The 15,913-nt window shown below is 41.7% G+C and overlaps 1 protein-coding gene and 1 non-coding gene across 7 annotated transcripts in view; one reads left to right on the top strand and one right to left on the bottom strand.

Moving 5' to 3' along the window:
* Nucleotides 1-15,256, top strand: part of Ddx46 (DEAD-box helicase 46) — a 52,654-nt gene extending 37,398 nt beyond the window's left edge. For 2 of the 6 annotated variants that reach the window (XR_013051668.1, XR_013051669.1), the window contains exons 17-23: nt 4,675-4,812; nt 5,192-5,341; nt 8,127-8,307; nt 10,183-10,401; nt 11,259-11,403; nt 11,954-12,027; nt 14,061-15,256. Coding sequence is in view for 4 of the 6 variants with exons in the window: in XM_006976774.4 (XP_006976836.1) it covers nt 4,675-4,812; nt 5,192-5,341; nt 8,127-8,303; nt 10,183-10,401; nt 11,259-11,403; nt 11,954-12,027; nt 14,061-14,108 (951 nt within the window). In the remaining 2 variants the exon portion in view is untranslated. The remainder of the gene's footprint in view (nt 1-4,674; nt 4,813-5,191; nt 5,342-8,126; nt 8,308-10,182; nt 10,402-11,258; nt 11,404-11,953; nt 12,028-14,060) is intronic. The other 4 variants (XM_006976774.4, XM_006976776.4, XM_006976775.4 and 1 more) reach the window with 2 other exon arrangements.
* On the bottom strand, nt 11,670-11,775 carry LOC121829876 (U6 spliceosomal RNA). Its single transcript, XR_006072938.1, has one exon. It is a non-coding gene; the product is annotated as a U6 spliceosomal RNA (small nuclear RNA).
* Nucleotides 15,257-15,913: the final 657 nt, after the last annotated feature.

Below are 15,913 nucleotides of genomic sequence, written 5' to 3' on the forward strand. Positions count from 1 at the left end.
TTTTTTTTTTTTTTATTTTCAAGACAGGCTTTCCCTGTTTAGCTTAGTTTTGGTGCCTGTGCTTTATCTCACTCTGTACACCAGGCTGGCCTCAAACTCACAGAGATCCGCCTGGCTCTGCCTCCCGAGTGCTGGGATTAAAGGCATGCGCTGCCACCGCCCGGCAACACACATCTTTACAGAATACAAAAAGATTATTCCATAACATACGGATTTTTTTTTTTTTTAAATTTTGGATTATTTTATTTGGAAAGCACTCCACTTTCCAGACTTTCAGGAAGATGATACAACTGATTTCATTTTGCAAAATAGTTTCAGAAGTACATTATTATGTAAAGAAGTACATAATTATGTCTGTTTACCTCTTGTGTGCCTGGTGCACCACTGCCCGGCTCACTTGCTCCTCTTATGGAAAGCCCAGATTGGGTTTCCAACACCTACATGGTAGCTCATAACTACCTCTGTCCTCCATGGGTTCCTGCATGCATGTGGAACACAGGCATACCTCAAATACACATACACATGAAATAAATAAATTAATAAGTTTTTTAAAGGTTAAGAAGTAGCATATATATTTAGTGACCCCAAATACTCTCTCATCACCTCCTCTTTCTCTTTGCGCATGTGTGTTTATAACCGTATAAAACAGGAATTTTAGCTCATGGGAAGCATAGTGGCAGAGCCTGGACAGCAGGTGTGACTTTAGATATTCCTGACATGAGGTTCGAATGTCTGTGAAAATGATAACCTGATGGTTTGCTCTCTTCCCTGCCCCTGTCTGACTCTTGCCTGGACATCTGAGCACTCCACTTTCCAGACTTTCAGGAAGATGATACAACTGATTTCATTTTGCAAAATAGTTTCAGAAGTACATAATTATGTAAAGAACACTTGTATACACAATCAAATACAAACACACACTTTGGATCTTAAAAACATGAGCAGAGTGTGAAGGTGCATTTCTCTAATACCAGCATCAAGGCCACCTTGAGCTATAGAACTAGACTCTGACTCAGAAAACAAACCCAAAATAGAAAGCTTTGTGTATAAACATCCTAAAACTAAGATGTTAAAGCTGAGCATTGTAATTCATGCATGCAATCCCAGGACTTGGAAAGCTGAGGCAGGAGGCTTGCCATTAGTTGAAGGCCAACATTGGATACAGAGTGAGACTATCTTTAAAAAACAAAAAATAAAAGGCGCTGGAGAGATGGTTCAGTGATGGTTCAGTGGTTAAAAGCACTGACTGCTTACGGACAACCCTTGGTGACTCACAACTGTCTTGTTATCTCCAGTTCCAGGGGATTTACTGCCCTCCTCAGGCCTCCACAGGCAGGGCATATATGTATGTGGTACATACACATAGATGCAGGCAAACATTCAAATACAAACATTTTTTAAGTTTATTTTTTATGTTTATGAATGTTTTACTTTCATGTATGTGTAGACATAGTTTCTCGTCAGCTGACACAGAGACTTATTAATAATTATGAAAGCTTGGCCTGTAGCTTAGGCTTCTTTTCTTCCTTCCTTCCTTCCTTCCTTCCTTCCTTCCTTCCTTCCTTCCTTCCTTCCTTCCTTCCTTCCTTCCTTCCTTCCTTCCTTCTTCCTTCTTTTCTTTTCTTTTTTTCTTTTGCTTAGGCTTCTTTCTAACTAGTTTTTAAAACTTAAATTAACCCCTTTCTATTCATCTCCATCCTGTCATGTAGTGTTAGCTTTCTTCCATCTGAACCTTCTGTTTCCTCTGCAAGTCTCCTGGCTTCTTCCTGACATAGGAATAGCCTAGATTCCTCCTGCTCCTTCCTCTCTCTGCCCAGAAGATCCGCTTATACCTCCTGCCTACCTATCTACCATTCAGCTTTTTACGCCAATCATTGCAATATACCTTTAAACAGAATACAAATATCCCACAGTGTGTGTGTGTGTTGGGGGGGGGGGCACATGTGCACTTGGTGCCTGCAGAAATCAGAAGAGGGCTTTGGATTCTCTAGAACTGGAGTTACAGATGGATGTGAGCCACCATGTGGGTGATTGGAATCAAACCTGGGTTCTCTGCAAGAGCAACAAGCTCTTAACTATTATCTTTTTAAAGCAGTCTTTTTCAAAAAATTAGCATGCAGAATAATGGGTTTCTTGAGAATGGTTTGATATTTTTGTTCTTGTTGTTCGTTCTCTCCCGGTGCTCACTCCCACCCTGTGGTCTTCCTTCCGCAGCCCCCTGCTCTCCTCTCACCTGTGCTCTGTTAACTCTTCGTTCTCCCCTTCTTTCCTGTCGGATTTTTGACCTACGTGCACCCTACATGTATGCATTCATGTCTAAAAACTAAAATCTAGGATCCACATGTAGCATATGATCCTTCCTTCCTCCCTCCCTCCCTCCCTCCCTCCCTCCCTCCCTCCCTCCCTCCCTCTCCTCCTTCCTTCCTTCCTTCCTTCCTTCCTTCCTTCCTTCCTTCCTTCCTTCCTTCCTTCCTTTTATTTGTTTTTTGGTGTTTGTTTTTTGAGACAGGTTGATTCTTATTTCATTTAACCTAATGATTTCTTGTACCATTTTCTATAAATGTCATGATTTAATTTTTCTTTAGGCCTGTGTAAAATTCTGCTGTGTGCATGTACCCCATTTTCTTTATCCACCCTCCTGTTGCTGCATATGCTGGTTTTATTACTTAGCAATTGTGAATAGTTTGGTATTTTCTGTCATTTGTTTTCTTAATGTTAGCTGTTTTAACTGGGGTGAAGTGGAACATTAAAGTAGTTTTAACTCGTCCTTCCCTGCTAAGGATGTTGAGCTGGAGAGATGACTCAGTCAATGTGGACCTGAGTTCAGTTACCAGAATCCATGTGAAAAGCCGATGTGTGCAAGCATGCACTTGCAATCCCAATGCTGAGGAGGTTGAGACACACACACACACACACACACACACACACACACACACACACACACACACACACACAGAGGTAGATTCCTGTGATTTGATGGCCAGTCAGCCAGCCAAGCTTACCTGACAAACTCCAGGCCAGTTGGCAACCTTGTCTTTTTTTTTTTTTTTCTTCAGATTTATTTATTATGTATACAGTGTTCTGCCTGCATGCATTCCTGCAGGCCAGAAGAGGGCACCAGATCTCATTACAGGTGGTTGTGAGCCACCATGTGGTTGCTGGGAATTGAACTCAGGACCCTAGAAGAGCTGCCAGTTCCTAAAACCTCTTGAGCCATCTGTCCAGCCTGGGAAGATGTCTTAAATAGGGTGGGCAGCACCTGAGGATAGATGCCCAAGGGTATCTTCTTGATTCACTTATGTGCATGTCCTCTCTCAACATGCATATACACATAAAAAGTAAAGAATAAAATGACATTAGATTGCTAACTTGTTATGTGTGGTGCTCTCCAGAAGCTATCTCCAGAAACAGAGTTATGTCCTACCTCCCATACCAGGTTTATTTGTCTCAAAGTGTCCCCCAAATCCTGTCCAGGAATGGACTGGCCTATAACTGACATGAGGGACGAGAACAGTGAGACAGCGGGAGAGTAGAACAAGATCTAAAAGGCACCTCCTCCAGCAGAGGTTACTGTAGCTTAGTCCTAAAGTAGAGTCCTGTAGTGAGGAATGCAGTCAGCCGTTCATCCATGGCGTGGCGGGAGCACTCTGAATTGGGGCTGCAGACACCTGCCTCAGCCTCCCCAGTGTCCGCTGACTGTTTGCAAGGGCTCAGTTCAATGGGGTTATCTGCCTACTGCTTTTTGTTCTTTTTTTTTTTTTCAATTAAAAATTTTTTTATTCCTTTTACATACCAACCACAGATCCCCCTCTCATCCCTCCTCCCCCTGCGCCACCCCCCACCCCTACCCCACCCCCACTCCCGCTTGCCCCCCATCCCTTCCTCCAAAAGGGTAAGTCCTCCTACTCAAGGGAGCCTCCCCAGCCCATGTCTTGTTTGATAGTGTTATCTTTTATTTTCTCTTTCCCTTCAGCTTCTCCATAATTCCTGACCTCAGATTATGCAAGAGAGCCATAGTGATGAACAGCAGCATAGTACTGACACAAGAACAGACATGTGGACAAAACAGAGTAGAAGGTCCAGAAATAAACCACAGCCTTAACCGTCTCATGTTTCAAAGAGATGTAAAAAATCTACATGGAACTAAAGACAGACTTATGAAATATGAATAATTGTTTTTTCTTCCTAGCATTGCTTCAGCTACTTGCTATCTTCTGTACTTCCATGTGAATTTTAGGATTGTTTTTCCTAGTTCAGAAAGGAATGTCTTTGGAATTTTCTGCATATTCCGTTGAATCTGTGGATCACTTCTCAGTAATACAGCAGTGTCGCACATTAATCCTTCCTGTCAGTAGCTCCAGGTCTTTCCATCTTGTAGTGTCTTCTTCAGTTTCTTTTTTAGAGACAGGAATTCATGCCCCTTAGGTGTGCAGCTGCCTCCACTTGGCGTGGTGTGCTAGGCAAGCACCCTGATTACAGAACACTTCTTCAGTGTTTGAACGTTCTCACTCTAGAAGTCTGGGCCTCCTTGGTCAGATTTATTTCTAGACCTTTTTTTGTTTTGAAGCTTCTAAGAAGGAGATATTTCTCATTTTCTTGTCTGTAAGCTTGTTATTGGTTTATTCCAAAGGTACTGGGTTTTGTATGTTGATTCTGCTTCCTCATTTTCATTAGGGTTATGCCTACACTTTCATCACAGAGGATCAAGCTCGCTATGCTGGTGACATAATTAAAGCTCTTGAATTGTCAGGGACGGCAGTGCCTCCTGACCTGGAAAAACTCTGGAGTGACTTCAAAGACCAGCAGAAAGCAGTGAGTCTTTAAACTTCCTTATGTGAGTCATTAACAAGATGGGAGAACACTGGATAATTTGGTAACTGTGTTCACTTACATCTTTTTTGTTTTTATGGTTTTTTTTTGGGCAGGGTATTTCAATGTAGGTCTGGCTGTCTTCGAACTTGGTATATAGACCAAGCTGGCCTCAAATTTTCAGACTTACCTGTTTCTGCCTCCTGAGTGCTCATATTAAGGGTCCATGTCCAACCACTTACATATTTAGAAGGAAAAATAGTGAAAATAGAATCTTTTGTTTAAACTTTGTCATGTTTTTGTTAAGTTGGTATATTCTACTTTGAAAATATTTAACAGTGTTTACTTTAAAAATTAACTTGGTTAACTTTTTTCTTAAAAGGAAGGAAAAATTATTAAAAAGAGTAGTGGTTTCTCTGGCAAGGGATTCAAGTTCGATGAAACAGAACAGGCTTTAGCCAACGAGAGGAAGAAGTTACAGAAAGCTGCTCTTGGCCTGCAGGATTCAGATGATGAGGATGCGGCAGTCGATGTAAGTATCGGAGGTCTCTGTGTGTGTGCCATGGGTCGTATATGAACCCTGTTTAACTCATTTAATCTGGGCATTTTCCAGCATACTTGTTCATAGAACATACTTTACACATCATAGTAAACTATCCCAAGCTAGATGTGGTCATACGTGATTTTGCTCCAGCTACTCAGAGGGCTGTGGTAGGAGTGACCCCAGAGTATAAGGTCAGCCTGGGCAACACAGCAAACTTTCTCATACAGCCACAGATGACCTCTGCTGAGAACATAGTCTTGTAAGTGTGTTGAGCCTGACCATGCTGTTGAGAACACTGAAATCAGTGAAAGTATTGGTCCACGACCACACTGAACACAGACAGGGCAGGTCTCCTGTCAATTGTAGGCCATTTCTTTCTGGTGCACCACACTAGCTTAGAATGAAGTGAAGTTGCTGTTTGGTTATGTGTTTACCTTGTAGTGAGTGAACTCAAAAGTTAGTAGGTTAGAGCTGGGCCTGGTAGCATGCTTAGCACTTGACTACTTAGGAGTCAGAGGAATCCCTTTGAGTTTCATGGTGCTGTCGTCTATAGTAAGCCGCAGTATAGCCAGGGCTACATAGTGAGACCCTGTGTCAAAAAGAACAAAAACAAAAAGTGATGATGATCAAGTCATTAAATCTACCCTACTTTCAAGGGAAAAGTCACTCAGTTTTAAACTTGTTTTAATCACCATCTGTCACACGCGACACACATGCACATAAAACAAATACAAATGTGATTTTTTTTTTTTTTTTTTGAGGCAAGGTTTCTCTGTGTAGCCCCGGCAGACATGTGCCACCGCCACTGCCTGGCCTATTTACTAAGATTTTTAAAAAAATGTGTGCTGTTTAATTTAAAACAACCTCATTCAGTTAAATGTACAGTTCAAACACCCTCACCATAAAAACTATTTGATAGCTATAACCCAGTAAGGGAAAATGTGTGTTTTTTAAGAAGAGGCTAAATTAAGACCATTTCATTAGACAGGCTTTCTAAATTAATCTAATTTAAGTCCAACAAGCTTTCCCTACCTCTGAGACCGAGAAGATAAAAACCCACATCTGATCTGGTCTTCTGAAGGAAGTTGTGTGACTCCCATCATGATGCCACAAGTCATTTTGGGCAAAGCAATCCTTTTTGTTTTGTCCTTTTTTCTGTTTCTAGTCTGTTCTATTAACTAATTCTGTGTGTGTCTATGTGTGTGGTGCATGTACCATGGCATGTGTATGGAGGTCTGAGGAACTTAAACTCGGGTCAGAGGCTTACATGGCAAGTGCCTTTACCCAGAGCCGTCTCACCAGCCATTGTTCTGTTTCTGTTGGGTTTTTGAGCTCTCTTCAAAGACAAGGAGCTGGTGAGATGGCTCAAATAAGGTGCTTGCCATATACCTGGCCACGTGTTGTCCTTTGAGACCCACACACAGTTAATGTCGTCTTTGTTTTTGTTTTTTTTTTTTAAAGATTTATTTATTTATTATGTATACAGTGTTCTGCTTGCATGTATCCCTTCAGGCCAGAGGAGCCAGATCTCATTACAGATGGTTGTGAGCCACCATGTGGTTGCTGGGAATTGAACTCAGGACCTCTGGAAGAACAGCCAGTGTTCTTAACCTCTGAGCCATCTCTCCAGCCCTAATGTCTTCTTTTTTAATGACAGTGTAGCTAACGGCACTAGGGTTCACGTGACTGTAGAGAACTGAAAGCTTCATTGTTGCTCTTCCTTCTAGGGAAGTTAGCCTTCATGTCCTTCCTCATCCCTTCTCCTTTTCGTTGGTTTGTTTGGCAGGTTGTTTTTTTGTAACCTACCCTGAGTCCAGCTGTTGATCCTCCCATCTCGCCTCTGGAGTGCTAGGGTTAGAAGTCTATGTCACCATGCTAACCCATTCTCCTTCCTTCAGAAGAAGGGGCTGGGGTGTGGCTCAGTCAGTAGAGTGCTTGCTCTGATCTCCAGCAGTGCATGAACTGAGTGTGGTGCTGCAAGCCTGTGGTCCCAGCCCTTGGAAGAGGGAGCCTGAGAATCAAGGGGTGGAGATCAGGGCTGAAGAGATGACTCAGTAGTTTAAAGCACTTGTTTGCTCTTCTGGAGGACCCAGGTTCAGTTCCTCCAGCACCTACATGATGGCTCACAAGCAGGGGAACCAAAGTCCCCTTCTGACCTCCTCAGGCACCAAGCATGTACATATACATGCAAGCAGGCAAAACATACATGAATAAATGAAAGAAAATCAGTTATGCAGTGAGTTTGAGGTCAGAATGAGCTACATGACAACTTGTCTCAGAAGAAGAAGAATCCTCGTTTTAGGAGTTGGCGGTAGGAGTCCTGCCTCAGGAACATACTGATCATTCCTCCTGAGAATCACTGGCCTTGAGTTATAGCCCTAACTTCCTTCATTATAAAATAATTTGGGCTTAGTGCCTGAGTCCTGGAATAGTTCAGTGCATCGTTTGTACTGCTCTGGCTTGAGAGCCTGTGTTTCCTCATTGACAAGATTGGGATGAATTTTCTGTGCCTCTCAGAAGTCTGATTAAGCAGATCTTGTAGCATGGTGTATTTCTTTCTTTCTTCTTTTAATTTTTTTCCATTACAGACAATAGATTTTTGAAAGAAAAGTCAGTGAAGAGCTTTTTTTTTTTTCTGTTGATCCATGTATTTGAATTTATGTAAATTTAACTAATTCTAGACTTTTATAGAAACATTCTTTTTGTGTAGATGCAACTGAGTTAGTATTTCTAACCCAGTACCTTAACTAATCCTTGATTTCCCCTGGTCTAGATTGATGAGCAGATTGAAAGCATGTTTAATTCAAAGAAGAGAGTAAAGGACATGGCTGCACCCGGCACATCTAGTGTGCCTGCCCCAACTGCAGGCAACGCCGAGAAGCTCGAGATCGCCAAGAGGCTGGCGCTTCGCATCAACGCTCAGAAGAACCTGGGCATCGAGTCTCAGGTATTAAGTAATTTGTTCCGAGTCTTAGTCGTATAGTTCCTGTTGCGGTGACATGGGACTCTTGAGAGTGACGATTCAAACTGGCAGGGTTTCTTGTAGTCCAGCCTGGCCTTGAACCCTCTGTAGCCAAAGATGACCCTCTCCTGGTCCTTCTGTCTCTACTTCCCATGTGCCAAGATGACAAGGGTGCTCCCGACACTGTGTTTCAGCACCACTTTCAATGTAGATCCTTTCCAGGAGCACAGTGAACAAGTTCTGTTAGAAAACAAGTTTCCAAGAATACAATCGTGCTCACTATAGGACTCTCTTTGATGTCTGCCTTCAGAAGTTCTCTCTGTAGACCTTCTATATAGAAAGCCTGTTAGGAGTGAGTCATGGATAGCTCATACAGAGCAGATGAGCATCTTGATCGAGAACACTCCACAATCAGAAACTCTTCTTTGGTGACCTGATGTTGATTTTTTTTTTTTTTTTTCTGTTCATCTTTTTCAAGACGGGGTGTTTTCTGTGTATGTAGCCCTGGCTGTCCAGGAACTGTCTCTGTTGACTAAACCTCGAACTCAGACATCCACCTGCCTCTGCCTCCTGAATTCTGGGATTAAAGACATGTGCTACCACTGCTCAATATGTTTTGGACTTTTTTCTGTTCAGCTGTATATATTCAGATGGTAATGTCTGTGCAAATATCCTAAAATTTAAAAATTTAAGCCCTGAAGTGCTTCTGTCCCAAAGCATTCTGGGTAAGAGATCTCCAGCTTGTACTGTATTTTCTTCTTACCAAGATTGAAAAATGTGATTCATTTATTTACTAATCTGTTTCATTGGGTGGATTTATTGGCTACTGTAGCTGGAGGGCTTCTCTCCAGGTCCCACCAACCCCCCGCAGTCCCACAACCCACGTATAAAATAATCACTCAGACGCTTATATCACTTATAAACTGTATGGCCGTGGCAGGCTTCTTGTTACCTACTTCTTCTATCTTAAATTAACTCATTTCTATTAATCTATAAGTTGCCACATGGCTCATGGCTTACTGGTACCTTACATCTCACTTGTCATGGCGGCGGCTGGCAGGTCTCTCCCTCTGCCTTCCTGTTCCCTCAGTTCTCCTCTCTGTTAGTCCTGCCTATACTTCCTGCCTGGCTACTGGCCAATCAGTGTTTTATTAACCAATCAGAGCAATGCATTTGCCATACAGAACATCTCACAGCAGGCTACAGAAGCAGTGCTGGGATTAAAGGCGTGCACCACCACCACCCAGCTGAGGTTTTGGTTTTTAAACACAGGGTCTCGTGTTCTTTGGCCAACCGAGAGCTGGCAATCACTTTCTTTCCTGTACCTCCTTGAGGGTTGGGATTACAGGAGTTTGCCATCATGCCTGACATTGTTGACTTTTAAGTAAAACAGAATTCTCATGACATGCCCAAAGGATGAGTTAACTAATTTTGACAGTATTTTGAATGAGTCATTTACCATAATTTATTGAGTATTTGGATGGTTCACTGTGGGTGGGGAAGGACTCAGTGATGCAGCACAGGCATTTTAATGAAGTAGAAATGCATAGTAGTCTCCAGTCTATGCTTTTAGAAGAACTGTGTTATGTACTTGGTACTGCGAGTTAGCTAATGATCCTTGTCTGTGGTGCAGTACTACATGGTAGGCCACTGACTGTCCTCAGTTTTCTTGTCAGGATGAGAGGAAAGTGACAGTTTCAGTTAAGGACTTACACTGGTCAGTCCCATGTGAGAGGAATTGCATTAGAAAGATCCTTTCTGTTTATTAAACTGATTTAGTAGTTTTGAGGAGAATCATTGCGGGAAGGTCCTGGCCCCTATCTCTGTCTGCAGCTGAGGTTTAACTGGAGGTCTTCTTAAACCGCAGGATGTGATGCAGCAAGCCACCAATGCCATCCTCAGAGGGGGCACCATTCTGGCTCCCACGGTGTCTGCAAAAACCATCGCAGAACAGCTTGCTGAAAAGATCAATGCCAAGCTCAATTACGTGCCTTTGGAGAAACAGGAAGAGGAGAGGCAGGAGGGTGGCCAGAGCGAGTCTTTCAAGAGATACGAGGAAGAGCTAGAAATTAATGACTTCCCACAGGCAAGTGACAGAGAGAAACGTTGTTATACTGTGCGGTAAAAGTGCTTCTTCTGGAACAGAGTCCCTTCCTAAAACCCACAAACTGTTAGATCCTTGTTGTTCTGTCTGGGTTTATTTTATTTTGAGATAGGGCATCATAGTACAGCCTGCCCCAAATTCTATGTGTAACTAAGGATGAACTTAATGCCAGGCCCTCTTACCTCTCGGGTGCTGGGAAGACAGGTGTGCACCACCACACCTGTCTCTGTTGGTTTATTTTTTCAGTACTAGAGAGAGAACCTAGGACTTGATACATGCCAGGCAAGTACTTTAGTGCTTCTCTGTACTTCTAGCCTCTGAAATAGGATTATTTGTAAGTGAACATTAATGGCTTGGCTTTTACCTATATAAGGGAGATAGTAATAGACATTGAATAGACAAAGAATAGTATATTCTTTTTTGTTTGTTTTTTGGTTTTTTTTGAGACAGGGTTTCTTTGTGTAGTCCTGGCTTTCCTGAAACTCTATAGACCAGGCTGGCCTTGAACTCAGGAGATCAGCCTGCCTCTGCCTCCTTAGTGCTGGGATTAAAGGTGTGTGCCACCATTGCCCAGTGAAAAATCTTCTTTTTTAACCCAGAATTTTAGACCAATGGTGTGATGTTATACATTGGGATGGGCTGGGGCACAGGTGTTAGGCGGGCATGTTGGTCAGAGGACAGCGTGCAGGAGTTGGTTTTCTCCTTCTACCAGGCAGGTCCCAGGCTTTGAACTCAGTTCATTAGCCTGGGCATCGGGAGCCTTTATCTACTGAGCCATCTCACCTGCCCTCAACTCAGATTTCTGTGTTGTGATTTGATTCTGCAAACCTTTGTTTTAGACGGCTCGGTGGAAGGTTACCTCCAAGGAGGCCCTGCAGAGAATCAGTGAGTACTCTGAAGCCGCCATCACAATCAGAGGAACCTACTTCCCTCCTGGCAAAGAGCCCAAAGAAGGAGAGCGCAAGATTTACTTGGCGATTGAGAGTACGTACTGTTGCTTTTGTGTGAAGCTTGAGTTAGATCATTGATGTAGATGTGACACGGGTCAGGGTGAAGTTGATAGTAGGAAATCTGAAATTAGGGACATCTCTAAGAAATAGATGACCATGTGTCGCTTGAGGTCTTTGAAGTTCAGTAACCATATAGATAGAAAGCTGAATATAGATCTATTTGTGGGATTTAAGTTTGAAAATTTTCTACAGAAAGTATGAATTTTAAGGACATACATTTTTCTTTCTTTTTTCTTTTTTTTAAAAACTGGACACTTGATGGTTTTGTGTGTCATCCTTGTGCAGGGGCCATGCTCGTCCTCTCTGCAGCCTTCGTATTTAGTGCATGTGCTGTCCAAGTGAGCACAGGACTGGCAGCACCATAAGTCAAGTTAGGAAGCAGACCGCTGTACTAGTTCACTAGCCTGGCAGGCAGCGCACTCGCTGACATCGCGTGAGGTGCTGTCTCCTGGGCCTCCTTACAGTGCAGAAACAGCCAGTGTAGTTGAGTGGTGTGAACTGTATGCTTTCTACTCGGCCTTCAGGTGCCAACGAGCTGGCTGTGCAGAAAGCGAAGGCAGAAATCACCAGGCTCATAAAAGAAGAACTGATCCGACTGGTAAGTGAAACACACCCTCAGGTCTTATTTGTTGTAGTGACTGTTCGTTGCATTTAATACAAGCAGGCATAGAAATCATAAACACCTGTCTTGCTAGCTGATCACCTGTTAGCCCAGCACTTTGGGACTTGGAAGCAGTTGAATTTCAGGGACAGCCTGGTGGGACTTGAGACCCTGTCCCAACACAGAAATATATCTTTTTTTCTTTTTTTAAAGATTGTTTATTATGTATACACTATTCTGCCTGCACGCCAGAAGAAGGCATCAGATCTCATTACAGATGGTTCTGAGTCACCATGTGGTTGCTGGGAATTGAACTCAGGACCTCTGGAAGAGCAGCCAGTGCTCTTAACCTCTGAGCCATCTCTCCGGCCCCACATAAGTGTATCGTGATGGATTTTTAGTGTAGTCACTATCTAAATGAAGAAATGCAGACCATTTCTCCACCTAGAAGCCTGGCCTCTGGCTTCCATGTCACTGTTCATCGCCCATAGATAGACATATTGTGACTATAAATTTGGAGATTAGTTTTATGTTTTTTCACCTCTGTGTGGTGGACTATATGCTGTCTATTCTGTATATCTCAGCATTATATGAGGAGGCTATATATTGCAGGTAGCAACAATGGATGCCTTTTTATGCCTGTATGCTATTTAATTGCTTAAGTTAAATATGTATTATTAAATTAAATAAGTTAACTTACATATTGAACTTGGATATTCTGCTTTTGGCTTTTGTCAATAACATTTCTATGAACCTTCTTCCTTGACTTTTTGATATACATTAATACATTTCTTTATTGAATATACACTTTGGAATAGAAATTCTGTTTATAAATTCTATACAGTTTATCTTGTTGGTAGTTGTTACCACATTGTTTTGCAAAAGCATTTACCAGTTTTCACTCATCAGAGCATCTGGAAATGCCACACCTGTAGTATAGTCAGTATTTCACAGTTTAGGCAGTGAGTTAATTTTGGAAAAAGAACGGCCTGCTAAAGATAACCTTTGTAAAGGGGGCCACAGATGCATCACTGACCTTAAGTACCAGGTATGGGCTGTAAACTCTCCATACAGTCGCTGCTTTGAAAGGAAGTCTGGTAGTTATCTAAGGAAAGATGAGGGGGAGGAGTTCTGAAATCCCATTTATAATGCATAGAATTTGGGGGGGGAGTTTTTATTTTTTATTTATTTATTAATTTTTTGAAGCAGGGTTTCTCTGTGTAATCCTGGCTGTCCTGAACTCACTCTGTAGACCAGGCTGGCCTCAAACTCAGAGATCCACCTGCCTCTACCTCTTGAGTGCTGGGATTAAGGGCATGTGCCCAACTTAAGAGGGGAGAATATACTTTTTTTTTTTTTTTTTAACACTTTTTGTTAACAATTTATTTTTATTTTGTTTTATTTTATTATGTACATTGGTGTTTTGCCTCCATGTATGCCTGTGTGTGGGTGTTGGATACCCTGGAACTGGAGGTACAGACAGTTGTGAGTTGCCATGTGGATGCTGGGATCATCTGGGAGAGCAGCCAGTGCTCTTAACCGCTGAGCCATCTTTCTAGCCCAGGGAAATAGTTTTTTAAAAAGAGGGTATACAAAACAGGAGAGAAAATATAAACAAGCTTTAAGTCAAGAACTTCAAGCCAAATATGGTGACTCATTCCTATAATCCCAGCACTTGGAAGGCTGGGGAAGAGGACTTCTAAATTCAGGGCTTGCCTGGGCTATTGAATGTGACCTTGTCTCAAAAACTACTAATAATATAGTAGTGTACAAAGGTCTCGAGATTGTTTCACCAAAGAGAAATAGAAAAAGAACTTCATGCTTCGAGACCTCAGAGGTATCAGGGAAGGGGTACAGGTGAACAGAGAGAATGAATTCATTATTGACCCATTCCTCTGCCTCCACCTCTGCCTTTTCATTTTGGCTATCTGATGGTTTTACAAATTGCTAACAGAAGATGATCTCAAACATTTACTTTTTGTGTGTGTGTTCGCTTTTTCTAATCTTCTGTCTTTTATTTTCTATCATAGCAAAATTCGTATCAACCAACAAATAAAGGACGATACAAAGTATTATAAACATCTTGGAGCCACTTTGTACCTGTGCTGGTCTGTGAAGTTTACAATGTATTGTAAAGTAAGACTTTGAAAATTCTGTCTTGCGTATTTTTTAAATACAAGAAACCAGTGTTTGTTACGGAAGTTGTCTGTCAGTAAGTACTGCCCCACACTGATCCAAACTCCATTTCAGTCAGACCTGTTTTCAGAGTGTGATGTTCTTAATGGAAACCTTAGACACCAATACTTAAGTGTCTGGAAACATTGGGGTTTTGTGTTGAATGTAGTAATAAATTATGTCAGTCACTAAGGGGCCACCGACCTCTCCTCTTTCACTGAAATTGTGATGTGATCAGCTCCTAAGAAAAGAGAAAAGTCCTTGTCATATTTTATTGCCACTGTTGAAGCTTAAATCTTATTTGACTGAATGGAACATGGGAACTGGATCTAAAAATGTTATAGTAGACGTTTACAAAATAGGTTCAGAGTTTTTTTAATTTTATCTTCAGAAATAAGTAGTAGTTGGTTTGCCTTTGTTTTTGTAAAATTAAACATAAGCAGCACTATGGGATTTTTGCATTTCTTTCCCTTTTCTTCCTCATTTGAGAGAGTCCCTGTATAGCTTAGGCTCGCCTTGAACTTGTGACCCTCTTGCATCTGCCTTTGTAGTGCTTGGGATCACCACACTCAGCTTCCCACTTCTTTCCACTGCAGTAGTGCTCCTATTCAGGTTTGCTCTCAACCTCCGATTGCCTAAGTGCTAATTCATTTCTTGCTTACTTTTAGAGAAAGTAATTGTGCCCAATACATACTAAATATTGTTCCTTTTCCTCTGAAGAGTTTCTTTAGACATTTATATTATGGTACATACAAACACCTTATTACTTTTAATCTAATTTCCCTTCAGGATGATTGAGTAGGTTGTGAATTTTTCCCTCTTAAAACAAGGCAGGTATGAATGCCTGTCATCCTAGCACCCAAGAGGCAGGGGCAGAAAGATCATGAATTTGAGGCCATCCTGGGCTTACATAATGAAGCCTTACAGAAGGCAGAGGCAGGCAGATTTCTGGGAGTTCAAGGTCAGCGGTCAGCCTCATTTATGGAACTAATTCTAGGACAGCCAACGCTACACAATAAACCCTGTCTTGAAACACACACACACACACACACACACACACACACACACACACACACACACAAAACCAAACCAAACCAAAAAAAAAAAAACCAACAAACAAGGCTGAGGATATGGATCAGTGAGGATATAGGTCAGTGGTAATACACTTTCCTAAGTATACTCAAGATCTCACTCAAGAAAAAAACAAAACATTTGTGTTAAGTGCTGATACTTAGGCAGATGAAATGACTCAGTGGGTAAAGTTCTTTCTACCAAATTTGGTCACCTAAATTCGATCAATCCTGTGATCCGCTTAGCAGGAAGTGTATGTTGTTCTTTGATATACATTATGTATGCGTATATACATATGCACATGCTCACACACACAAATGTAGTAAAAGAAACAAATTACATTAAATACTGATATTTAAGTTTCAGACTACATACTCTTAGTAAAATTTAATGCACAAAAACTTAAGAATTATACTTTAGAGCCTTTAGGGTCTGATTCTGAATGGTATGATTGGATTACCTAAAACTACTTTCAAGACTCCCAATACATGACTACTTCATATTGTCACCAGAAAAAAAAAGCTTTATCAGCTATTAAATAAGTATTTATTTAAGAGATATAAAGGTTCTTTAAGCATTCTTGATTTACACTAGGTGTGGTGGTCCACACTTGTAATCCCAGCCTTCAGGAGGCAGG

The sequence above is a fragment of the Peromyscus maniculatus genome, chromosome 5 (assembly GCF_049852395.1).
Source record: "Peromyscus maniculatus bairdii isolate BWxNUB_F1_BW_parent chromosome 5, HU_Pman_BW_mat_3.1, whole genome shotgun sequence".
Taxonomy (NCBI): domain Eukaryota; kingdom Metazoa; phylum Chordata; class Mammalia; order Rodentia; family Cricetidae; genus Peromyscus; species Peromyscus maniculatus.